Source organism: Gavialis gangeticus, unplaced genomic scaffold (genome assembly GCF_001723915.1).
Source record: "Gavialis gangeticus isolate Ggan-Ray unplaced genomic scaffold, GavGan_comp1, whole genome shotgun sequence".
In the NCBI taxonomy this organism is placed as follows: Eukaryota; Metazoa; Chordata; order Crocodylia; family Gavialidae; genus Gavialis; species Gavialis gangeticus.
In genome coordinates this window covers 63,217,585-63,245,080 of record NW_017729025.1, presented here as the reverse complement: position 1 = coordinate 63,245,080, position 27,496 = coordinate 63,217,585, and the positions used below count along the sequence as shown (strand labels likewise).

General features: G+C 41.2%; 1 protein-coding gene across 3 annotated transcripts in view; it reads left to right on the top strand.

The window, feature by feature from the left end:
* NPAS3 (neuronal PAS domain protein 3) overlaps window positions 1-27,496 on the top strand; it is a 992,068-nt gene that overhangs the window by 283,900 nt on the left and 680,672 nt on the right. For 2 of the 3 annotated variants that reach the window (XM_019518905.1, XM_019518907.1), the window contains 2 exons: window positions 4,180-4,424; window positions 4,535-4,585. In XM_019518905.1, the coding sequence (XP_019374450.1) occupies window positions 4,180-4,424; window positions 4,535-4,585 (296 nt within the window). The remainder of the gene's footprint in view (window positions 1-4,179; window positions 4,425-4,534; window positions 4,586-27,496) is intronic. The other variant, XM_019518906.1, reaches the window with a different exon arrangement.

Genomic DNA, 27,496 nt, shown 5'->3' with positions numbered 1-27,496 from the left:
GATCATGAGATTAGAAGATGTGTAGATCACTGTTATACCTTAGTTAAGAAATTAATATGTCCTGGTTCAAAGACCCAGCCCACAAGAGCCACAACAGCATCATCAATAGCTTTAGCCATTCCCATGGTGGGGAAGCAAATTGGAGTTTAATGCGCAAGTCACCAGAGATAACTTAGTTTGCATTGTGCTCCAGTCCATGTTGGACTCCACTTTGTACTTCTGTATGGGATGTAGTTCACATCGAATTCCATATTTACTTATGAACTCTTGGTATACCATCTTGGTGAAGTACTTATTGCTGATCTCTCACAAGAGAGAAATTCAAAAGTTGCTTCTGAGCATTCATATATCCACCTGGGAAAAGTGTGCCTGGTAGATTCTAGTTATAAAAGCTGTTTATCCATTTTACAATTAGTTGGTCATTGGACAAGCTATAATGGGTAAAATGTATAAACAGTCTTCATAACGTAGGCTGGAACTCAAGATTCCCTTTTTCCAACTGAACTCCCTATTCACTAGGGCTGTGCAAAGCTTCAGTAGCTGATTCAATTTGGAGGAGATTCGGCCCAATTCGGGGACCGAATCTCCAAATCGGAATTGAATTGGGAGACCAAGTAAAAGCTCCAAATCAATTCAAAGCATATGAATTGATTTGGAAAAGATTCTGAGATTCAGCCATAGACTAAACAGGCAGCTGACAGCTGCCTCCAGCTGGTAAGTCTGTTGGGGGCGAGGGAGGAAAAGGTTATTGGGGAGGGAGGGATTTGAGCTGGGGCTGGAACAAGCTGCCTGGCCAAGGCAGGGGCATGTTAGTTGGGGAGAGGGGGCGTGGGATGCAGGCATGGCAGTGCTGGGAGCAGGGGCTCTGTCCTGCTGCTGCTTGCCCAGCCGGAGCGGGATACGAGCGTGGCTTGCTCTAGGCAGAAGGGGGCAAGTGGCAGCAGGACATAGCCCCCGCTCCCAGTGCTGCCATGCCCACATTCCGCGTCACCTGCACCAGCTGGCAAACGGTGGCAGGGCAGAGTCCCTGCGACTTCCCTCACTGGGGCAGAGGCAGGCACAGCCGGAGGAGCTGCAGGAGAAGTCCCTATGGCTGCCCTGCCTGGCCCTATCCCCCACCTGGCCCAGCCTCCTGGCACTTAAAAAAAAAAAAGTCCTTCCCTCACTGGTTGCAGGAGCAGTGATTGGACCATAGGCAGCACCCCCCTCACGCAGTGGGGGGGCAGTAGGGGTCACCTCCCTCACTTGGCACCTGAGCAGCAGCTGGCCCATGGCGCTGGTGCAGCATGGCTTGGCAGGGTGCCGTGTGCTGTTTGGGAGCTGGAGTGGCTTCAGCTGTTAGCTGGAGCCCAGCAGTGCTCAACCCCAGTGACCCCAGCTCCCAGACAATGCACAGCACCCTGCTGAGCCATGCTGCACCTGCGCCATGGGGCAGCTGCCAAGTGGAGGAGGGGGGTGATCCTCACTGCCTCTCACTGCATTGTGCGCAGGGGCTCTGCCACGAGTGCCCAGAGGCCCCTGATAGCCATTCCTACAGCCCATGTGTGTGGGGCTTTTTTTTTTTTTTTAGTGCCGGATGGCTGGGGCTGGGAGGGGGATGGGGCCGGACAGGGCAGCCATGGGGGCTTTTCCTGTGGCTCTCCCCGCCCAGGGAGAGGCAGGCACGGCCAAAGGAGCCACCCAGCTGTGCTTGCCTCACCCTGGCTGATCCGAATCACCGAATCTGTCCAAATCGGTGCCGAATCTTTCCAAAGCTGATTTGGCCAGATTGATTCAGGACAGTGATCTGAATCGAATCATTGTCCTCCGAATTGGCTGAATCTGAATTTTAATATTTCCCTATTCGCACAGGCCTACTATTCAGTAAGTCACAGTCAAACATGCTCTTTTGGTGTCTCTTGAATAGTCTCATAATAACTTGAAGAGTCTCATAATGATTATTGAATTCTTTCCTGAAAAGTGGAACAGCTTCAGAAATAGGGATGGCAAATCCCTTACCATTGTCTTAAAATATTTATAGGTAAATAGTTACGGCAGTTTCCACAGAGGTGAGAAATATCTGAATTGCCTTGGACAGAGATGGGAATTGAACCAGAGTCTCCCACATCCGGCATAACCTAACTACTACAAAAGTGGGGAGCAACATCATCTTCAGTTCTTGTTTAAACACAAATGGCCACCACTAGGAAATTGTGTATGGTATTTGTTATCAAGATATGCCTACTAAGTCAGTGTCTCTCAGGAAGATAATACCTAGTTTCTCAATCTCTAAGAGACCTGAACAAGAGAGGAACCAAACTGCTCAGCCCTTTCAGAATATAGAGAAGCAGAACATTTGATACCAAGGAAATATTACAATAATATAGTGTAGCAGGGATATCAAAGATATGGTCCATCAGCCAGATCTGGCCTGTGGAGCCCTATCATCCAGCCCACAGTGCTGCCCATGGGTCTTGGGCCAGCTCCATGTGCTGTATGCAGCATGTGCTGGCCCTATGCCCTATGGGCTGCATCTGGCATGTACAGCCAGTCTGGCATGCTCTGCATTCCCCACAGAGGGATGGACATGTTGTGTGCCTTGCATGCAGCACACAGGGCAGTCATAGATGTGTATAGTATGCAGCATGCAGGGCTGGTCTGGGTGCCAGAGTATGCACATGCTGCATTGGTCCTGTGCACTAGGTCTGGGGCTGGTCTGGATCAGACCAATAGTTTGGCCCTGTGCAGCAGCCAGGGCTGGTCTGGGGTGGGCACTGCATCCAGGGTGTGCTGTGGACTGGCCTTGCATGCGGTCTGCAGAGCTGGAGCCAGCAGGTGCTGCACCTGGTGTGCGGGGTGGTCCAGGGCACACAGTGCATGTAGTACGCAGGGCCAGTCTGTGGACCAGCCCTGCAACCCTTATCTAGTCCATGGGGCCAGCTGAGGTTGAATCCTCTGTAGTAGGATTAGGAGACAGCTAAGTAGGGGGTTTCAGGATTGTACCTTTGGATTTCAGTGTCTAAATTCTACTTTAGTCCTGTTGTGGATCAGGTTCTTAAGACTTTCTTTAATGAAAGCTGAGATTTTGGAGAGTATAATAGCAACTTGAGAGAGGTATTGGTGCACCATACCCTCACTGAATGTCTGAATTCCCACCCTGTCAAAAATCAAGGATTAGTGAATGATACTGTAGCCATACTCTTGAAAAAACAAGAATAAACTTTGCAGCAAAGGATAGCTGTAACTTCTTGACCTCAGTAGTTTGTACCAATTGGCAGACACAAACATCAGAACAAGTCTGCCTGCCTATGTAAACACTGTACAGCTTTCCCTAGCTGAAATTATCAAGCCTGCTTCACTTCCATGTAGTTGATTAGAGTCACCACTGAGACATCTGTCTCAGGCAACCTATGCCATTGAGTCTCTTGGTCCCAGCTATATACTGAATCCCACAATTCAGGATTTCCTCCATCCCTAGCATCCCAACCCAAATGGCCAGAAAGCTGTACAACCTGTAGAGAGCAAGTTTCCCTCAAATTGTGGTATTCTGGAATAAATAGAAATCTGAATGTGATTTGGTTTTCCTGAGCAAGAAGAGAATATAGTGGTTAGTTAAGATAGCAACATATGTTCAACAAAAAAACACCACTTCAGATATTCCAAGGATAAAGGCTAGCTGCCTACTTTAAGGCCTCTCGCTGGGACCTGTTTGTCAGGAGTCCAAATCATGCTGCAGCAGAAGAATGTGAATAGTCATTAGCTTCTTCCCAGCTGACTAAAGGGACTAGTCCTCTCCCCTGTGAGTAAAACAGTTTCTCAAAACAGATTTAACAACCTTTTTCATAGTCTGATACAAAGATGGGCTATGATTTGAGATATATATGTAGTCCCTGGCACTGACCAACCCAATTGTCCTATGAATTTGTAATTGTAAAGGACAGGGACCAAGAGGGGAACAGCTTTCTGAGTTAAAAACAGCTATTTAATTTGTTAGCTGCTTCTGAAAAAGAAAATACCATTGTTAGAGTTCAAATATACAGAGAACACAGTACCATCAAAGTACTCATATATCTGCACACACGAGCATTTGGAAAATGAGGTAATTTGTATAGGAACCCAGCAATAAGAGCGTGAATTGGCCAACTGTGACAGAACACTAATACTGATAAATATTCTGTTTTGTTGTTTTTTTTGTTTCAGTTTACAAGCCTTGAGAAAGGAAAAGTCCCGAGATGCTGCTCGCTCTCGCCGGGGAAAGGAGAATTTTGAGTTCTATGAGTTGGCAAAATTGTTGCCGCTGCCTGCAGCCATTACAAGCCAACTTGACAAGGCATCCATCATCCGACTTACAATTAGCTATCTAAAAATGAGGGACTTTGCTAATCAAGGGGATCCTCCATGGAACTTGAGAATGGAAGGACCTCCACCCAACACGTCAGTAAAAGGTATGGAGTTAGCGTTTTGTATAATATGAATGTCTCAGTCTGCGTAAGCTCTAAAATGAAATTTTTACCATCGTCCTTTCTTCTTTTCCTGCATATCAAATCCTTTAAAGGGATACAATTGTGGAAATCTGAGGTCTGCATGAGAAAGACACCATGTGAAGGTGAAACAAACCTCTTCTATTTATGTTTCATTTAACAACAAACCTGTCAGTTTAACTATTATAGCAGTATGATTTCTGGGAAATTGAGATTAAAGTATTAGTTTTAAAGTGAATGTTGTATTCACTGTAAAGTGAATAGAAAAAGCGTAAAGTATTTTTTGTATTTGCTATCTTTTGTATTATTGTATTTTATGTGGTTTTTGCAATGATTTGGGGTGAAATACTCTTGCTTTGAGAGTATTTACTATATGTTCACGATCTAAATTCTGTGGTCAGACATTACTGGCTAAATTTATGTTCGCTTTAAATTCGATTAACTTAAATTGTCAGCTGAGACTCAAGACCTAAATTTCATTTTTTCCCTTACAATTTATCTGACATCTGACCTAGTAGAATTAGAAAGTTAGCCAAAGTGGACCAAGGGTCAAATGTATGCATTCAAATGGGAAGTCTGACATTTTTATTATGATGTTTAAATTCTGCTGTTGTCTCACATAGAGAAATAGGATCTCCTTTTCTTCTAAAATTAATTAGAACACTGTTTTGCATTAACAAAAGTTAGAATTACCGGGGGGGAAATCAATGCAGTGATCTGCTTTTTGGCAGAACAGCATTTTGCAGGAAGTTTTTTTTGGATCATTTTTCTTGCATTCTAGACTGAGTTCTAAACTGAGCAATGTGGCATATGAGCCTCCCCCCTCCACCCCCTTTTAACTGCTCTAAGTTTTATTCTTGCAGCAGTGGTTTGAATTAGACTAGATAAGGCTTTATATAGTAAGAGGCATCAAAAATGGATGTCTTGGAGAGAGAGATAGCAATCTCGGGCTTTGTATGTCAGCCCAGATAACCCTGACTATGCAGTTGGATTTGGTATTGGCTATTTGGGCAGCTTTCATTTGCTGTTCTGGTTAGAGGAAAGAAATGTAATTTTACCTCATTGAAAGTAGATGTGTGGAACCTAAAACAATGAACTTGGACTATTGGTTTAGCAGCTTTTCATGTTTTTGTGCCTGTACGTATATTTACATTTAAACCATTGTATAGTGCTGCATGTTTTTATTTTTCTTGAAGGAGTCGAAATGATATCACTCAACGCATAAGAATGTAGCATAGTTGTTATCATTCTGCTTGCTATGTAAAAGTATGTGGGCATTTTTCTTTCTTTTCATTATGAGAGCATATGTAGTCTCATGCAGTCAGATAGCTGTTAGTTCAGTAGTACTTTTATGATATGGATGTAAATGAAGTGGATTATTTTCCACTTTTCACTGTGGGATCTGTGATCTATCTATTAAAATTAATACATATGCATTCCTATATCGTGTTGTTACAGGCTGTCCTGTGGTGCAGAATATCTGATTTCTTTAGGTCACTAGTCATGCTTTAAGAATCTTGTGTAAGTTTCCAGTGTATCTAGAGCATGTAGCTCTCCTTTTTCATTCCTGTTGTGGAATATTTGAATGCTGGTGTTTCTTTTCTTAATGTAGAAATTCTGAATGACAGTGGGGATTTTTAATGACAATGAAACCTCACTCTTGGACTGGATTGTATTTAAATGTATATGTTCTGGCTTATGTTCACACATTTCTGCCTACAGAAAGTAGAATATTTAATGCTATTTCTCCACCTAGTTAAACTAATGCAATTCTTCCACCCAACTGGAGGAACTGAGACTACCATTTGAGATATTCAGTGCTCTAACTCTCTAATGAGGAAGTCATGTTGCAAGCGAAGTCCATTTCCTTTTTTCTCTTTACTTTTTCCTCTTCCTTTTCCATTTCCCTTTCGCTTTTCAAAAATTCATTATACTAATGGGTATTGTGTTTTAAACATTGAACTGGATTTAAATAATTCTTAGGCACTGTACTTGCAAATGATGTATCATTATATATGAATTCACTATAAGCAGGTTCCACTGTACAGTGCATGTATATTTTATTACTTCACTAGTTCCCCTTGAACATAAACCTGTTACGCATTCTGATCAAACATTCATGAAATTACATCAAAAGAAATTCATTTTAATTTATTAAGGTCTTTTTTGCTGCCCTTGAAAAAGTTCATATGGATAAACAAGCTCTCATAAATAGCCTGAAGCATCATATGCAGTGCGGTTCATAATCCTACAATAAAAAGCTAGACATTATACTTTGTGCGTCCGCAAGCAATCTCCTGAATAGACCTGAAGGCGTTTGGAAAATTGTATGAAAAGTACTTACACTGTGTATGTGACTGCAGTTTTTTTCACCCCCAAATGTGATGGCCTGTTCATGTTAATAATTAAATTTCAAAGCTTAGTTTTAAATTTGTCCCCGAGTACTGTACAACAACTTAATCATTTTAATTTAGTATTTCAGAAAGGTCCTTTACTCTGCCCTGTATTCATCGCGGCTTTTCTTTAAAAGTCTATAAAGGCTGATGAGTTTGTTTTCTTATGCCTATTAAGTAGAGATTATTCCAAGTTGTGCTTGCAGAATGAAGACTTAGGTGACTCTCCGTAATATTTCTTGAGTCAATTACTTCATGGAAATGATATCTTAAACAATTGGAAAGTAACAGATAGTTTTCTCCATTATTTTAGAAATAGCTGTATTGTTATAATACACATCAAATCTACAATGAACACTATGCATTATTCAAGAAATGACCAGGCATTCTCAGCAGTGTTTCAGCTAAATAACTGATGATTGTAACCTTTAAAGAAATCTCATTGTGGGAACTATTGGTAAATCATTTTTCCATTCACAGTAATCTTTATTTAGAGGCTATCTAGAAACCATTATATCTTTTATTAATCTTAAAAGCAATAGCCACTGATTTGACATTTGCTAAAACTGGATACATTTTCTCTCTAATATAGTAGACTTCTGTCAATTTTTTAGCATGTTGTCTAAGACCATGTTACTTGGGGAATATTAGCAATTGTAAGCAATACCCTGACACCTTGCAGTAGTTGAGTTTAAAGATCAATTTTTTTAAATATCAGGACATGATTAGGATGGACAGTAATGCAAAAGAAATGTACAGTAAAAGCTGTGTTATCCGGCACTTTACCATCTGGAATGCAACATTAACCGGCATCATTCATCTTATGTACCACCTGCCGATCGATGTGGCAAAAGCAAAACCAGAAGTCTCACCATGGCACTTCTGGTTTTGCCGCTGAGAGCCAAGTCCCGCTTCTTCCTCATGGACCACGGCCCAAGGCAAAGCAGCCTGCATGGGGCTGCCCTCCCTGTCCCCCAGCACACTGATGCCAGGGAATGAAAACCCTGGTGTACTGGCCGAGCTGGAGATAAGTATAACTCTCAGGTAACCGGCATATTTGATTAACCGGGTCCCCACCATTCCCCATGGATGCCGGATAACAGAGCTTTTACTGTATCAAACAAAGCAGTTTTTCCCCAGAGTCTTTGGAAATCAAAGAATAAACAAGATTTTTAGCACATTATACATAGTATATATATTTATCACATAATTATGTAAAGAAAAATAATACTGTTTTTGTTCGACTTAAGAAGTTCAATGCTATTACAAGTACGTATTCTAACAGTTTCAATCCAGCGGCAGGAGCTATTCCATAATATGTAGTTAGTGGTCACTCAATAACTGGAATCTTATCTGTGGCTCTGCTTAAAATTTTGTGAATTTTGGCAACCAAAACAACAACAGTCGTCATAGTCCTTTTGTAACATGAAATTACAACACTTTTCTTCACATCCTTGAAAAGCACTGCTTAAATTAAGTTTTTATTTCTGCTGAAATACCACATTCCCAGATAGTTGCCTGAAAAGTTACTTCATGATTTTGGCTGGTATTTCCTTGAAATGTCAAAGACCATGAAAATTTTTCCCATTTTCCTCCAGCAAGCATAGTTTGTCTTTATCAGAAAACTTTTCTTGACTTTTGTTTGGTTGTTTTTTTAAGAAAGCATCAGGAACTGCAGCCTTTTGGGGTATGTGGATACACTCTGTTGATCTACAGTCATATTCTTTGCTTTTTTGGCAATCTTTGGCATATCAGTACTATTCTGTGGCTTGCCACAGCGAAATAAATGATGGATGTTAACTCTTCCACGTCAACAGTGTTCTTGCCACTTGCCCTGTCTGATTATTTTTAAAAAGCACTTTCTGGTTTTGTTCTATTCATTTGCATGTGGTATTCATAAACTGTAATAAAAAACCTGTTCATTTTATTATCCCTAGCACCGGACAATTGCCATGATGACATCAAATTATTCATTAGATATAAATCAGACTCCAGCCAGGCTGGGTGTTGGTTTTTATCTTTGGAGATTCAAGTGTTTGTTTAAGGGCCATGAGTACAATTTCCTTTTGAATAACATGGCACATGGGAACTGGAATATGTAACACAAGTTTTGACATGTCTTTCTTTTTTATGAACAAAACTAATTAAAGGATTATCTGGGATCTCATATTATGAGGGATTTGGTTGCAATGTTTTGCAAAGAATATTTACATTTTGAGATATTTTTGTTTGTATAAATGTGAGTTGTCTGGTACCATTGGGTAAGACAGTAGGCGAATGAACTGTTACAGTAAGGAGGTGAAATGGACCTTTAAATAAGCAATTTTTAGATGGTAGTAACTTAATGAGCAGCATGTTATCTGAAAAAAATTGTCACTTATAGCTTAATTTCTTATTTTCTGTAGTCTTGAGAAAATCAGGATAATAATCCAGTGGGAAAGTAAAAGATTTTTTTTCCTACCTTTAGGAAAAAATAGTAAAAAGGCATTCCTTTCTTTCCTTTTAAACTGCGATATCAATAGTTTCCATACGAATACAAACGTTGTTGATTTCAATAAGGTGATAGTAAAGTTCAGCCTGTATGCAAATTGTTGCAGGATTGGGCCCATGATGTGGAGATGGGGCATCCTATGGTGGTATTCTATTAAAATTATATTTTGATAGGTTGGCATAGAGATCAGCCTTATTCTTTATTTTTCATGCACTTTTGAAGGGAAGAATGTTTGTTTTCTTCAAACCAGGCTGGTGATGTTTAAAGAAGTAAGCCCCTCCCAGCATGGACAATATATATAAAAGAGTTGAAAATTAATTTATCTTATCAAATTATGGAACTTTGGTTAAGCAAAATAAATCCAGTATACCTCTGACTTTTTCTGAAATCCCTGCAAGAGGAATCAAACCTAATAAACTGAAGAAATGGTAATTGTTATCCAAAATGTCAGCAGGGATTACTTACGTTTAGTTCAAATACTCTTTTCTTACCATTTTTTATATTAGATAAACCTACGGTTTTGCTTTTAATAGATAAACTGTTTCCTTTTTGAAGTCTCTCTTTCTGGAAGCTTTTCTCTATAATTTTTGTTGTATGTTTTATATATAAAAATAAATGTATGGATCTAGAAATACAGTGAGCTAATAGTTTAGATCCTAAATTACTATGTTTGCTGAATAGCAAAAACAAAGACAGCAAAGGCTTCTCCCTACTTTACCACTTACATTTCTCAGCCCTATTCAAGTAACACAATTATTGGGTTGAAAAATTAAGAATTACCTTTCTCTCAAATACCTAAAGTCTGGAACTCAGTTTCCCACTTTCCACTAATAAAGAATACTAAACTGAAAATATAAAACCCATCATGTGGCTATTTCTGCAGTGTTTTTCTAAAAGGGAAAAGCTCTTCCTATACTACTCCACATAGTTTTCTTGTTAATTTTTTATTATTAAAATGGAAAATTGATAGCCCTTGTAATTTGAATCTACCTAGCACACTGATGATTTTCTTATTCATTTAGAGGTCTTAAGGTTGGTTTAAACTAAGGCCACTTTAGAATGGTAACATGTAAGTGGATAAAAGTATAAGTGTAAAGGTAATTACATTGACTTTGCACCATGTTTACACAGAATCATAGAATCAAAGGACTGCAAGGGACCTCATCGAGTCCAGTCCCCTGCCATGGAGGTTATTGGGCACAAACGAGCCTGAGGTGCTTGTCCAGCCTCTCTTTGAATACTTCCAAGGGTGGCAACAGCACTACCTTTGTTGGAAGCATGTTCCAGATTCTAGATAACCTTAAAAAAAATAAGTTTTTCCTTACATCCAACCTAATTTTTTCCTCAATTAGCTTGGTTTTCAACTTCTCAGGGAGTGCCTTTCTGAAGAGTTGCTCCTCTAGATCTCGGTGTTCATCCTTGACATACTTGTAGGCAGCTATAAAGTCACCTCCCAGTCTTCTCTTGCTCAGACTGAACAAACCCAGTTCCAGGAGTCTCTCCTCATAGGGCCTATCCTCCAGGCCCCTAATCATATGGGTGGCCCTTCTTTGTACCCTTTCGAGTTTATCCACATCCTTCCTGAACTGGACACAGTACTCTAGCTGTGGCCTCACCAATGCTGAGTAAAACGGGAGGAGCACCTCTCTGGATCTGTTCTCAACACGTTGGCTGATGCACACCAGAGTTCTGGGTGCCCTGTGGTTACTTCATTGCACTGTTGGCTCATATTCATCTTCTGGTCGATTGTCACCCCCAGGTCCCTTTCAGATGCAGTGCCAGCCAGTGAACCACCACCCATCGTATGATTTTGGTCAAGGTTCTTCCTACCAAGATGGAGGACCCGACACGTATCCCTGTTGAACCTCACCTGATTGCACTGAGCCTGTAGGACCAGTCTATCAAGGTCATCCTGGATCCTTACCCTATCTTCAGATGTGCCTGCATTTCCCTACAGCTTGGTGTTGTCTGCAAACTTAATCATTGAGCTTTCCACCCCCTCATTCAAGTAATTGATAAAGATGTTAAAGAGCACAGGCCCAAACACTGATCCCTGGGGGACACCACTAGAGATGACCCTCTAGGACGGCCATCCCATCGATTTACAACTCTCTGGAATTGGCCTCTGAGCCAATTGCCAATCCACCTTGTGGTAGACTGGTCTAGGCCAGTACTTTCCAGCTTAATTGAAAGAATCTCATGCGAAACAGTATCAGGCCTTGCTGTAGTCTAGGTAAATGATGTCCGCCTAATGTCCTTTGTCCAGCTGGTTATATACCTGGTCATAAAAGGACACCAGGTTTGTTTGGCATGGCCTGCCCTTGACAAGACTGTGCTGGTTGCTTCTTAATACCTCACCAGTTACAAGCTTGTGGTTGATGGCCTCCTTGACAATTTTTTCAAAGATTTTTCTCAGGACCCAAGTCAGACTGACTGGTTTGTAGGTTGCAGGGTCATCCCTCTTCCCTTTCTTAAAGATGGGTACCACGTTAGCCCTCTTCTGGTTGTTTGGGACTTCAACACATCCAAATGTTCTAAGTCTGCTGGGCCAGATGACCTGCATTCAAGAGTCCTGAAAGCACTGGCTGAGCTCATAGCAGTGTCTCTGGCAAAGCTGTTAGAATCGTGGAACTGAGGAGCAGTCCTGAACGACTGAAAGGGGGCTCACATGGTACCCATCTTTAAGAAAGGGAAGAGGGACAACCTTGCAAGAGCTGTGTAAAGAGATATATGGACTACTAAATTAAGCCAGAGGACTATCTGAACTACTCATTGACAGGTATCTGGGTTTTTCATTTCCTACAGAAAAATGGGGAAAAAATGTGGATTTACCCTTTACCTGAGAAAAACGTGCTTTTCATTTTAACAGAGAAATATGCAGATTTTCCACTTCTGCAAAGAGCTGTCTGCAGGCCTGCAGAGTTCCAGCCTGCCAGGGGCTGGGGGACGGGAAAGGGTAGTCAGGCAGGAGGTGCCATGTGTATGTATGTGCTCACACATGCACATGGCCACCAGGCAGCCTGGAAAGAAGCTCCTGCAGGTAAGTCTAGTAGGGTGAGGATTGAGGCCTTCATAGGAAAGGAGGGAGGAAATGAGTTGGGTAGGATTGGTGCTGCTGCCAAGCCCAGGCAGTCTGTGGGGCTTGGGGCCAGAATGTGAGGCCGCAGGGTCCAGGTGGGGAGCAGGACAGGGCCGCGAATAGGTAGTCCAGGGGGATGGGGCAGGGAGCTGGCTTCCTGCTGCTGCATACACTCCCAGGTGGGTGTAGGGGGGTACAGACCCCCCCAAATCTGTGCAAGGTAGGAGTGGGTGCAGGCTGCCCACTGTGGGCTTAAGCTCCCCACCCTGCTGCCCTTTGCCCTGAGGCCTGCACAGCCCAGCAGGCAGGACCTGGCATGGCAGGGGGGAGTAGGGCCAGGTGGGGAAGCTGCTTGCCACTGTGAGCCCTATGCCACCCTGGCAAGGCACTCCCTGCCTGCCCAGCAGCAGCGGGGGCAATGGCGCAGGGTTGTGCAACTCACTGCTGCCAGGTGGCAGGGGGTGACTTGCCAGGACAGTACAGAGCTTGCAGTGGCAAGGAGCTACCCTGTCTGGCCCTGCTCTGCCCTGCCACGCTGGATCCCATTTTTTGGCCTGCAGAGACCCTGGGGGAAGGGCAGCAGGGTGGGGAGCCCGAGCCCATAGTGGGCAGATGCCCTTGCCCCCCCTCTATGGGCTGCTGTCTGGCTGTACTACCTGAGGGAGAGGGGGAGCCAGGCTCCACACTGTTCCGCCACAGCAGTTGCCGCCTCCCACAGGTGAGCAGCTCCCACTGCTGCAGTGGGCAGGGGGCTGTGGATCTGGGTCCTGGCAGCTGGAGGTGCCCCTGGGAGTGAGGGGCACCAGCAGGGCCCAGGAAGCAGTAGCTGGAAAGCGGGGGGCACCAGCAGGGCTGGAGACATTGACAATGTGTAGAGGGTGCATACGGGTGCATGTACACCCCCTGAAATTGGCCGTGTGCCCCCCTGGAAGCACCAGCTCTGAAACTAGAAGTGCCGGCAGAAGTGCACTTCTGCTTTCACCACTGGTGGTTCCGGGCTCAGCAGTCGGCCACCGGTGGACCCCCCCTTTCCTGTCAGCCATCTGGTGCTCCCCCAGACCCAGGAGGCACCAGTCACCCATGGCTGGAGAGCTGTAGATAGGGAGTGAGGGGCCTGGACCTTTGTCCTAGTGATCTAAGGGGGAGGGGGAGCTCTTATTTTCCATGATAAAAACACTAGAATCAAATACCAACATTTATAGGTATTTAGAATTTATTTTATTATAGTGTTTGAGGCATTCATAAGCTTCCGAATTGCTTTAAAATTGTAAATATATCAAAATGTTGTTCAATTGAGATATATATATATATATAGTGATGTTTCATTTTAATGATGGATTTGGGGGTTTTAATCAGAGAATTTGCTGTTTTTAAAAAGAGAAAACCAGGATCCCTGCTCATTAAACACCTGCCTGTACCATGTGAAAAGAAAAACTGTGGTGCTTTATGGGGTTTTAGTTTGGGAAACACATGCTGGATATCTCATGTTTCATGTGACATGTCATCATAATTAGAGTTTGTATTGGAGTAGACATCAGTGGTTATCGAATTCCTGATCTGATTACATTCATTGTGGACGAACAGAGTAAAACCCAAAACAGGGACATATATTTGGTGCTTCAAAAGAGCTAGTTGTCCAATGAGCATGAAATCTTGACAATTATAAGATACTGTTACTTTGTAGATGTGGCAAAATTGGGAATGATGCAAAAAATCACAAATGTTTAAAAAATAAGTATGTTCTTCAAGTGATTTTCCATACGCATTCCAGTCTAGGTGTATATGCATCCCCTGAGCATAAGATTGTCTTTTTTTGAACAGCAGCATCCATTGGGGATGATCCTGCTTGGTCCCTCAGTCACCACCACAGCATCCTCTCAGTCACGACTCAGTTATTGGTGCCACCTATGGCTGCTAACGTGAAACATCTGCAGTGTCTGTATCCTTTGACTGCATGGTATACCTTTAGTTCATTCTCATAGAGTTAGAGTGTGGAGAGGCATAACATTAAACCGTTTCTAAATAGGGAAGGCATAACTGACTTTTTGGGAGTGTCTGTCTGCTGCACTACAATAATTGTTTCATCTGTCTACTCCTATACCAGTGTAATTGAGCTAAACCAATGTAATGTTAAGCCTAAATAAAATAAGTTTAAAGTTATAACAGTTAAGTTTCTTACAGTAGAAGGAAATCAAAACACAGAAAATCAGCTGTAATGTTCAAATGCTTTCACTGTTCATCTTAATGTTGTTAGATGTAGCTATTTTACGGGGGGTTACCTAATGGTCAAAAATAAAAGGAACTTCCCTTCTTTCCTGTCCCTTTCATGGAAGACTGTTACAAAAGAATAAAGTTCTCTACTCCACCCAGGAACAGAAAACATGTCCTTAGTGTTCAAAGGAATGGGATTTTATTCCCTTTCAGATTCTAGGAGGTAACAATACATCTCCAGTTCAGTGCTCTGTCTACTAAATCATTTGGCCTCCAGATAACGCCAGTGGGATGTAATTAACAGAGTTGGCGGTACCAGTTGCTCTACCAGTTGGTGGTGAGATCTTCTCTATTCTTTTAAAAAGTGATGTATCTTTAGAATTGATGTATACTTCAACAATTTACATGGGTAGGTTTACACTTACCCAGTCTATAAAATAGTTTACTAGATCAACTCAGCAAGGACTTTTAAGAGAACTGTGAATAGTCCCTCAAGAAATGAGTCCTCTATGACTCTTTATCAGGTGGAATTCCCAACAGTGAACCTGTTCACTTATGTGTCTTAACAACAAAAGTTGGATATTTTGGTCCAAAGGGGTCACAAGCCTAGACTTGCTAAAGGATACTTTTCTCGTTCTAGGAGCACCAAGTGTGTTCCACACCTTTCCATCAGTTCCTCAAATATCCAAATTCTTCACATAACTGAGATAAGATGAAGACCATATGATCATAATAGTCCCAGCATCAGTAGCCTAACTAGGGGTGTGTGGGTACCTATCCCAGGTGCCAAGTTAGGAGGCAGAAGCTCAGACGGGAACTGTGTAGGAATTCCCAACATGGGTAAGAGTGATGCCCTCCCAACGTGGTTTCAGCAGTAGGTGCCCCCTGCTCTTGGAACCCAGGTGCTCTCCTTCCTGCTCTCAGATCCCATGCACATCCCTCCAAGAACCATGTACCCCTCTGCACACAGGATTTGCCCTGCGTGCCAACACTTCTTGTTATATCCTTGTCCAGAATGAACAAGCAGTTTTTCTTCTCTGCCCTGGTGAATCTCAGCCCACCTGCTAATCACTTTCCCACTTCTCTCTGATTTAAACACCCAAAGCAAAGAATGGCTCTTGTACCCAGACTAAGCACCCACACACTTGATAGGACAGATGCTGATTGAATGACTTACTGAGAGAGGAATTGCTCATTTTAAGAAAAAAATGTTACAAAGTAGAAACTTACATTTTCCGAGGTAACTGGAAGAGGTTCTCTGTCTGGTTGGGTCAGCAGCAGCTCTTGCCATTGGCAATCTCAATCCTAACTATTACAAATAATTTACTTACCTGAATGCAATCTAGACCATCTATACCACTTAGCAGGGATCTCCTCAAATCACCCTCAGGTCAGTGTTAAATGATATTCAAATACCATGGTGGTAAGATCTTTGAGGAGTACAGGCAGTCCTCAACTTACAACGTTTATAAATTGACACCTTGTTTCAACTTTATGACATCAGTTTCGACTTTACAACGCATGAGCCGATGTGACGCCATGCCAGTGAACAAGTTTGCTGCACCACTCATCTCCCTGGAGAACATCTGTTCAAACCTCTTTGGACACTTTCTTTAAGAAAGCAGACAAGGCTCCAGAAAAACCTGCAGCCAGGACTCCTGAGAAGACTTCAACCAAGAGCCCTTCAAAAAGTCCAGCAAAGTCACCTCAAAGAAGTCCTTCCAAATCAATACGATTGCTATTTACAATATAAATACATTTAATGTGGCTACGTCACTCATCTATAATTGATCGAGTACAAAATTCTGAGGTATTTTTAGTGAAAATAGGGTGTTGGGCCTGGTTCAGGAACCAAGCCCCCCATTTCTAACATTGTTTCTTATGAGAAAATTGGTTCCAAGTTGCAACGTTTAGACTTAAGATGTGGTTTTCAGGAACCAATTGTGTCGTAAGTCCAAGGACTGCCTGTATTATCCAGTTCTTCCCATTTTATGAGGAACTTCTCACTGGGTTACACGCATGGCAACCTGCCCTTTTTACAATATGGTAATGCAGGCAATCTTCTTAGTAACTTTCTTTAGCTAGAGTAGCAGGAAAAATTCTGGCCCTCATGGCCAGTTCCTCTTACATTATAATTACCACATTTACTCAAATATTAGATGACCTTGAATATAAAACAACCTCCCAATAATTAGATTCTATACATGGAAAATGTATAAATGTGTTTTAATTTTCCAGGTGTAGAATCTAATTATTGGAGGTTTGCCTTGAATTTGTTTCCCCCCACTGCTATAGCAGGAAAAATAAATCTGCAGGGTCAGATAGCCCCCTTGCACTCTGCCTGCCTCTTCCCATCCCCCTTACTGTCAAACCTTGCTGCTCCTGAGGACATAGAAATGAGGTGCACATTTGAAAACACTGACTTTGAAATAAATATATAGGCATATTACTATGGGTGCCCATAGACTTTTTCATCCAGAATTGATTAATTTTATATTTTTTGAAATTGCTGGAAGTTTTAGCACAGGTAAACACACTTTTAAGTAACACTTTTGTACCTACTTATAGATAGTGCAAACTATGCATACTATTAGTCCAAAGCCAAAAGGCTCGTGATTTACCTGTTGGGCTGGGTCCCAGCAGAGTCAATAGTGTTTCAAGCTATGGTGACCCCATAGTTCAGCACTGCTCAGCGTGTGTGTGTGTACTCTGGATATCTCCCACAAAGGATGCACGTACTAATTAGCCACCACTCATGACCGGAACCAAGTGTTCTTGTCACGAGTCCTGGGATCCTCCAAAAATTCAGTTCAGTACTGTATGACATTACAGTGTTCTCTATTTTAACTGCATAGCACTCATTTTTAAGGGGGTGGGAGGTTAAATGTCTAATAGACATGTCTAAAAATTAGTTGATAATGGGGATTCACCACTGAGTGGTGATATTTCTAGTGAGATTATAGAGCCCCATGTTAAAATTCCAAGCAGAGGTTTGAAGCTGTTTCCAAAATGAGTACTGTAACCACTAGGCCATGGGTCTCATTTATATCTGTTTCTCCATGCACACATTCCCCTCCTCCAAAATAACTCTGAATGGTTTTGATTTAATTCATCTGCACAACAAAAACATTTTTGAAATCATGAAACTTTGTCAGGACAAGAAAACAATTCCCCATTTAGCTGTATAAATGTTATTTTTACGTAGTGAAAAGGATCAGTGTCAAAGCTAAAATCAAACAAAAATTAGAAATTAGGTACAAATTTTTAACATTGAGAGTGATAACTATTTGAACAAACTACTGAGGGAAGTGTTTGTATTATCCATCTTCCAGTGTCTTCAAATCAGTACTTGTTGGCTTTCTGGATGATACACTTTGGTCAAAGACAAGGGTAATGGTGTGAAAGTTAATGACTTAAGATATACAGGAGGGCAGACTAGATGATCTAATGTTGACTTCTGGCCTTAAACTTTATTCATCTAAATAGGACTTAGTGTAACTGAGAATTAAATCTGTATGCATCTAAGCATTTTTCTGATACAGAGAGATAAAATATGCCTGGACTTTCTGTGCATGAAATACATGAACAAAGGCAGGGGAAAAGGAGAAGGATTTTTCCAGGCAGAATTGCAGACCCTGCTCCCTCACTATTACCTTGTGAATGCAGAGAGGTATGAAGAAAGGAGTGGGCCATGACGCTGCCCTTTCAAACTGGCCAGTATCTGAAATTAAGTGGCTGCCTCCATACACCTGGGAGGTCTCTGACCAGGTTTTCCTTGTCCCTTTTTGTTTTGGTGCCCTTTCACAATGCCCCTTCTTATGACAAATTCTTGTACAAATTATCTCATATCTAGTAACAGAGAATTTCATAAACAGTAACTAAATCTAGTTATTCACTTTTTCTTTGGCGTCATATTTAAAGATGGATCTTCTCTTTTCTGCATTGCGGGAAGAAAAAAATAGAAGCACCCAGTTGCTGTTCCCTGTTGGTCCATATATTATAGCTGCCAGAACTACCGTTCTCTATTCTCTCTTTTTTTCAAATTTTCTTATGGTTTTCTATATCTCTGATATTTTTTTTATAAATATAGAGGAATCAAACTGCAGTATTGAACTTTGTCATCGTGTTTAATAATGGCGCAAATATATATGGGAGCAATTCTCTCTATGCCCATTCATTCATTGGGTTACCTACTGAAACAGCAGCAGTTAATTATCATAGTGGTTTTGGTACTGTGGGTACACAGCCACTACAAATGAACCAAAATTACTGATGCATTTTGCATAAGCCAACAAGTAGTTACTAGTTGATAATAATTTTTGATCAGTCCTGTATTTGTAAAACTGATGTAAACTGAATGATTTTAGATTCTGTTAATTCATTGTGGTGCTTCCAGTTATCTTAATTCAAACAATAGAATGATTCAGAGTTTGTGTAGCTTGATTTATTTTTGCCATAAATAATCTGTCCATCATTTATTCAGGAACTGAAAAGATTTACTTCAGCACCTAGCACACTAATATTATTATAAACATATTATAGTCAATCAAGCATCAGTGCTTGGAAGAGTTAAATGATGCTAAACCATTACTAGATAGTTTAATGAAGTTAGCCAAACAGGAAACATTAAGAATAAGGAAACAGCAAATGTTACTGTGTATTGGAGGTTATCTTTGTTACTTCATTACTAGTCTTTACTGTACCCATGTATGTTTTCTTGCATTACAGTTCATTGTTCTTTTCCTCTTGCTATGACAAGGCCAGCCGTTTTTTATGGTGTTCACACCATCCTTCATTGCAATTTATTTTCTTTACATACCAATTTTGTTTTTAGTTCTTTTCCTCTAACATCAAATAAGAAAATTGGTCTGCAGTTTTAGTATACAGTTCTTAGCATTTATTGCTTTTTTGAGTGCTAGTATTTTTTTTCTGAGTTGTTGTTTGAAATTTTGAATTCTCAAGACATTCATTTCAACAGGGGGTCGGACTCGATGATCTGCTCAGGTCCCTTCTAACCCTACAAACTATGAAACAGTTAGAAATGATTCTGGGAAAGGGAGCAGTACTTGTGTTCAGTCTGCAGCTGCCCCCTCTCCTTTGCTCCTCATGCCTTCCTGAGACAGGGTGATTCTGGTCTGGGGAAACTATGGGGAACAGCAACAGTTCCAGTCCTCCTGGTCCCAGGAGGACAGGAGCAGTGGGCTAAAGTATCCCACAAATGTCCCCATCCATACCTCAGACCAAGAACTCTTCTCTGGGGAGCAGGAGAAGAGCAGTAGGGGGCTGCTTCTCTGCTTGGCTTCAGGTGTCCATGAGGCAAGCAAAGTGAGTAGTGCCACAAACACCCTGCCCACTCCTGTGCTTGGCTTCCAATGGAAAGGAGCCAAATGCAGAAGAAGCTTGACAAATTGTCATCTCTCCCCACCTGCTCCCTCAGACTGTAGACTTCAGCTGGGGAGCAGGCATGCAGTAGTGGGGGAGCGGCTCCTCTTGGGTTCTGGTACCCCCACAGGATATGCATGTTACCCCCAGCTTGGTGACAGGGTCAATAGTGGGAAGCCAGAAGAGACCTAGAGCCTGCTGGTGATAGCCTCTCCATTTCAGATTCCCAGTCCCAGAGTTTTGCAATCCCTGCCCTCAACACCCAGCTGGGTGGTAAGGGCTATAAGGGGAACCCAGAGGAACCCAACAAAGCCCTCCACCCCCTGCCCCCATACCTCTTTGGGAGGAAGAGGCGGGGAGCAGCAGTTCAAAGTCTCCAGCCTCTTCCCCTAACTGGGTAGTCCCCAGGTTGGGGAAGAGTTGGGGACAAGAATAGGAGAGAAGTATATGAATGTTTAGTCTTGTCTTCTGTTGCAAGGAAAATCTTCCAGGTTGAGTCCTGAAAGGTCTTCTCCAGGAGGAAACATAATTCCTTCAGGAGAAATTCAGTGAAGGCTTGTATATTTCTCATTTCTACTGGGAGAATGACGATTCTTCTGGGAAAAATGTAATGCTTGTAAGTGACTCCCATCTATGAAATTAACAAATTGATTAAGGCTATTAAAATCTTGAAGGAAAAGTAAAAGGAGTAGAAAGTAGGAAATGGCTATACTTTAATAAGCAAAGAGTTTTTCTTGCTTCTTAAAGCAACCTCTGTCCTTCTTCAACACGTGAACCTTTACTTGAACAATATTACCTCTCCATTGTCATATCATCCAATTGTCACTCATGACTTAAGTGCATACTTTCATCATCCCATCTGAGAGGAATTATGTACTGTGCCTGCATTTCTTGGTTGAGAACATTGACAATGAAGCAGTAGTGGCTGAGTGGGTATTGACAATGGCATTGGCTCGCCTTGGAGAAGAAGGGAAAATGTGTCAGGGAAAGGCTTGATATTGACAACTGTATTGGCTCCAGCCTTAGCCACTATGGGAAAATAAGTCAGAAAGAATGTTCAAATTAAAATTAAGTTAATTTCTTTAGGATATATCTTGATATTGATTTTCAAGAACTCACTATTGATATTAATTGGAAGTTCTGCTTAAGAAACAGTATAGAATAACTATTTTCCTTTATACTTTTAATAAAATGTTTTTGTGTGATTTATTATTAGTTGGGTTTTTTTTTTACGTTGCATGAATTGGATCCAGATGGTCTTTTTATTTTTTATTTTTAAAAGCATTAATGTAATGACTTAAATGATGCATATGTTTTAAAGTCTAGCTAATATTTTGAAATAATACACAAGAAGAAATTTGTCAGGTACAGATGTTCATTCAGTAAGTCCTGTGTCCCTAAGATAATACTTCTATTTTTTACTTTTTGGTAATCTAAACTAGGGAAGAAATAATTGTTCTTGCACTGTTTTGACATGCAAAATGAGGGAAAAAATGGCATCTGTAAGCTGCAACATTTAACTGAACTTTTCTTAATCTTTGCTCTTTTACCTTATCCTCATCTGTTCTAAACAGGGCAGAAGCTATTTTTAATATTACTAGTAGCATGATGAATGGTTTGGGCAGAAAAGGCCATGTTCTTCAACACTCCCTTATATGATTAGTCCCTTTCTAGTTGGTTTACCCAACTAGAAAGACTTGAATCAGAAAGTGTTGCAATATCAGGTCTTACACTGTACCAACAGCCTGTGTTGGAGACAGTGTGACACTGTACCAACTATGACCTCATACCCTGGCCTCAGTTCAGCAAAGCCTGTAAGTATATGATTTAAGTATATTCTTAGATGCTGAATTGCAGGTGTTAGCGATCTACATGTCCCATCTCATTCCAGTAGCACTCATAGTTTCTTTGTTCAACTTTCTTGACTTTCTAGAGAGCATCAAGAACTACAATTGTCTGATCAGGTGAGGAAATAAATCAAACTAATAGGTACTGAACCTAGTAAAGATCTTTAAACCCCAAAAGTATAGATTCAGGGAAGTCCTCATTAATGCATGGAAAAGAAAGAGAATCAGGTAGTATAAATAAATGTACTTGCCTAATATATGGTTTCCCAAGAGTCAAATTCCAGCATATTAAAAGTCAGAAGTATTGACCCAAAGAAAACATATTCTGAATGCTGAAACTAACAAATGCAACAAAAAGGCATTTTTAAATGAACAGTATAAAACTGACTATGCTTCTTGGCTTAATGATTGAACTGGTATATTTATTATAGTTTTCCAAAGTGGAGCAAGCAATAATGTAAACCCTAGAAAAGCAGTTTGAAAATATGTGGAATTACTAGTTTTTCTCATTTTCCACTCAGATATCTGTGGTCAGCAGAGAAAGACTTAAGATATCCCATATAGACCCAGCTATTTTAAAGACCCAAAGTATACAGACTTTATAGCTACATAATATGTAGGGGCTTACAGTCTGGATAAAGTTTGACCACAATATCAATGTAGTTTAATTTCTGCAACTATTTTCTCTGAAGTTATGGGTAGGAAACTGATTTACCACCAAATCCCTATGTTCTTCTTGTCTCTTATTTCATTTGGGGATATTAAGTAGAATACAATGAATCCATAGTAAAGAGTTTCCCAGGACATTACAAAGATCAGTAAAGACTATTTCCATTAGCTTTCTGTAATTAAAGAGTACTCCTTATATATATCGTACTGTATAGAGAATTTGTAAGCTTCAGGACATATCCAAAACTGAATATAGTAATTTTCACACTGGCAGAAGCTTGTGAAAACAGTATAAAATAATGTCCTTGTTCTAGGGTTGTTGGTTGTAGTTGTGTTGGTCTAAGGACACAGGTAGACAAGGTTTTTGGGTAGATGAGGCTTTCTTCAAACAGCTAGCACAAGTTTTCCAATCACAGGCCCTGGTTCTCATGTAGGACTTCAGTCAGCCTGACATCTGCTGGGAGGGCAATGCAGCAGTGTGCAGGCAATCCAGGAAGTTTTTGGAGAGTGTTGGGGACAACTTCCTAGTGCATGTGCTGGAGCGACCAACTAGGGGCCATACTCGTCTTAACCTGCTGCTCACAAATAGGGAAGAATTGGTGAGGAATGTAGAAGTGGATTGCAACTTGGGCAGCAGTGATCATGAATTGATTGAGTTCAAGATCCGGAAAAGAGGAATGATGGAGAGCAGCAGGACTGGATGTCAGAAAGACAGACTTTGACTCGCTCAGGGAACTCATGGGCAGGATCCCCTGGGAAGCCAGTCTGAGGGAGGGAGGAGTCCAGGAGAGCTGGCTATACTTTAAAGAAGCCTTACTGAGAGTGTAGGAACAAAACATCCCAATGCATAGGAAGATTAGCAAGTATGGCACAAGACCAGCTTGGCTTAGCAGGGAACTCTTCTGTTAACTAAATAATGAAAAAGAACTTATAAGAAGTGGAAACTTGGACAGATAACTAGGGAATAACATAAGAGCACTGCTTGGGCATGCAGAGATGAAATCAGGAAGGCCAAAGCATATTTGGAATTGCAGCTAGCAGGGGATGTGAAGGGTAACAAGAAGGGTTTTACAAGTATGTTGGTAGCAAGAGGAGGCTTGGGGAAAGCGTTGGGTCCCTTACTGAATGGGGGAGGCAGCCTTGTGACAGAAGATGTAGAAAATGCTGAAGTACTCAATGCCTATTTCACCTCAGTCTTCTCAGGCAAGCTCAGCTCCCAGACTGCTGCACTGGGCACCACAGTTTGGGGAGGAGGTGACCAGCCAACAGTAGCAAAAGAACAGATTAGGGACTATTTAGGAAAGCTGGACATACACAAGTCCATGGGGCTGGATGGGATGCACCCAAGGGTGCTGAGGGAGTTGGCTGATGTAGTAGCAAAGCCACTGGCCGTCATTGAAAGCTCAAGGTGATCAGGAGAGGTCCAGGATGATTGAAAAAGGGCAAACATAGTGCCCATATTTAAGAAAGGGAAGAAGGAGGATCCAGGGAATTACATTTTGGTCAGCCTCACCGCAGTCCCTAGAAAAATCACAAAGCAGATCCTTAAGGAATCAATCTTGAAGCACTTGGAGGAGAAGAAGGTTATTAGGAACAGTCAATATGGATTCACCAAGGGCAAGTCATCCCTGACCAACCTGATTGCCTTCTCTGATGAAATGACTGTTTTTGTGGATGCAGGGGGACCAGTAGATGTGGTATACCTTGATTTTTAGCAAGGCTTTTAATACTGTCTCCCACAGCATTCTCACAAGCAAGCTAAGGGAGTATGGGTTGGATGAGTAGACTGTAAGGTGGATAGAAAACTGGCTGGAGCATCGGGCTCAGAGGGTAATAATCAAGAGGCTGATGTTTAGTTGGCAGCCGGTATCAAGTAGAGTGCTGCAGAGATTGGTCATGGGGCCAGTTTTGTTCAATGCCTTCATCACTGGAAGATGGCATAGAGTACACCTTCAGCAAGTCTGCAGATGACACCAAGCTGGGGGGAGCAGTAGGACTACTGGAGGGTAGGGCTAGGATTCAGAGTGATCTAGACAAATTGGAGGATTGGGCCAAAAGAAATCTCATGATGTTCAATAAGGGCAAGTGCAAATGCCTGCATTTAGGATGGAAAAATCCCATGTACCAGTACAGGCTTGGGGCTGACTGGCTGGGCAGCAGCTCTGCAGAAAGGGACCTGGGGGATATAGTGAAAAAGAAGCTGAATATGAGCCAACAGTGTGCCCTATTAGGCTAACAGCTAGAGGCACATGACATATGAAGAGGGGCTGAGGGAACAGTACTTATTTAATTGAAAGAAGAAAAGACTGGGAGGGGATTTAATAGCAGCCTTCAACTACCTGAAAGGGGGTGGGGGAGTTTCAAAATAGGATGGAGCTAGACTGTTGTCAGTGGTGGCAGATGACAAAACAAGGAACATGGGTCTCAAGTTGCAGCAAGGGAAGTTTAAGTTAGATATTAGGAACAATTTACTTACTAGGAGGGTAGTAAAAGACTGGAACAGGTTACCGAGAGAGGTGGTGGAATCTCCATCCTCAGAGGTTTTCAAAACCCAGCTAGCCAAAGCTTTGGCTGGGATGATCTAGTTGACGCTGGTCCTGCTTTGAGCAGGGGGTTGGACTAGATGACCTCCTGAGGTCCCTTTCAACCCTAATTTTCTGTGATTCTGTGAGAGAGCTTTTTATTTGCGTATTAGTTTCTGTTCTACCCAAGAAAGCACACAGAATAGCAACAGACTCTCCCTATGCCTGAAGAAGTGTGTTTGTGCTCAAAATCTTGTAAAGAACAATTTTTCCAGCTATTTAGTTGATCTAATAAAAGGTAGCGCATCTACCCAAAAAACCTTGTCTGTCTTCATTCAATGAATTTCTGCATTACTCTTCAGCATTCCATTTGGGAAACTTACCCTTTTTTAGTATAAAATTAAGATTACTGTAATTTCTTTTGCCAGATAAGGAAAGGAAGGCAAAACTCTAATAAATCATTTAACTTCAATTCTACAAAGTCTTGCTCATGTTCAGGGCTCTCTGTTAGCAAGCACTCACCTTATTTTCAGTCAGTAAACATGTCTATCCCTATAATGTATTCACAGGTGAACACATTAGGCATGTGTAAATATCACTTTTAGTTCCATTTGTATCAACTGAAAATTATGACTTTCACTTCCACCTAAATATACCACATCTCATCATATAGAAATTATATAGAATTGAACACCGTATCCCATCATATAGAACTCAGAAAGCCATATTCATTATCAAGAAGAAGAAAAATCATGGGTAGATATAGGTAAATATTAGTGTTCAATTTTTTTTATAAATATAGGTAAAACTAGCCTAAGTAGAATCCTCCTGGTGATCATTATCAGTTTTCAGTATTTATGGCAAACCAATACATTCAGGGCTTCAGGAAAAATCCAGTTAGGAAGTATTGTTTTATAACAAAAAATAACTATGAAATTCCTGTGAGTATCAGAACAACTCTTCATTATGTATCTTCTTACAGATTTGAATTGCTGTGAATACCAGCTGTTTGTCATCCCTTTGATTAAAAAGAACTATGCAGACAATGCTAATGAAGAAATTGAGGCATACACTGATTTAGGGCTAGATTTTCAAGAGCTTAGCACCCCAATGGGGGCCAGATTTCAAAAGATCTCAGGTCCTATTCAACAGCACAATAAATGGGCAGATTTTCAAAAGATTTCAGCACTTTGGTAATCTGATCATAAGAAGCAGCTGCTGAGCGCATTTGAAGACCAGCCATGAATGCTTGGAAATTTGTGGCAGAACCAGAAATAGAACCCCAATCTTATAACTTAAAGTCCTGGTCTTCAGGCAGAAGACTGTCTTTACCTTCTTTGCCAGGGCTATTGCATTTGGTTAGCACTTCGCTATGAAAATTTAAACTATTTTTCTATAAGGAACATACAGATTTTGCAAAATGCTGTTCAGTTTTATACTCTGAGTGAGGCTATCGGGTAAGAGAAATATTGCTAATCTATATTATGCTAAATCTTCCTGTTATATTGGCTTGATTAGGTATATCAAACATTTTTAAAAAAATCCATCCAGCATTTATTAAAGATTGTACAGTCTAAACCTAATCCTTTTAGTACCATCACAAAAATGTTGTCTCACTGGAAAATAAACCTAAAAAAAAAGAATTTCAAGAAATTAGCACTATGCTAGACACATTGGTTCAGATCTTATTCCACCTATTAGGCATGGGATAGTGCTCAGTTATCTAAGTCTCTACCTATGATGCTATTATACTCTACTCAGGTCCATGAAAAATATTGATGCATCAAATTTTGTAAACCATATTTCTCTTACCATTATGTTTAAGTCACAAAAAGCAGTGAGGAGGAGAAGGATCCACACCAAACTTTGTATTTATGGTTTTTCAGGGACTTAAGCAAGTTGCAGTAGGACTGTACTTCGTTAGATGCCTAGTAAGTGGAATAGGGTCTGGCCTGTTTCTTGGTGAAGTCCATGTTTCATTTAAATGGAACTTCAAACATTGCCCTAAACTACTTCTTCTCTGGACTTGACAAATGTTTTGTTTCTCTCCCCATTGTAGGTGAAAAAAATTCTGCATCTAGTTTCCCTTTTTACCAGCTAGAGGACTTTATTGTGCTGTTCAGTTGTTGCTTATAGTACCTGAATTTTTAATTGCTCTTTCATTCACCATTTGTCTATTACCCAGTTCCTCCTCTTCCTTTTACTCCTCAGCAGTGTCTGTTAATTATTCTTTATGCCTTGCTCTGTGGGTTTTTGCTTTGTTCTGTGCTCTTTTTCTTCCTCCCCCACTTCTCCTTGCTCTGCTGCATCATCCCTCTGTTCTGAGGACTGAAATGTGAAGCTCTCCTTAAGAAGTTTCACAGAGGCACTGAACAAAAAAGTAGATACTTGTCATACCTTCTCTAATTTTATTAGTAAGTTTTGCTTTTGAGATTCATCTCA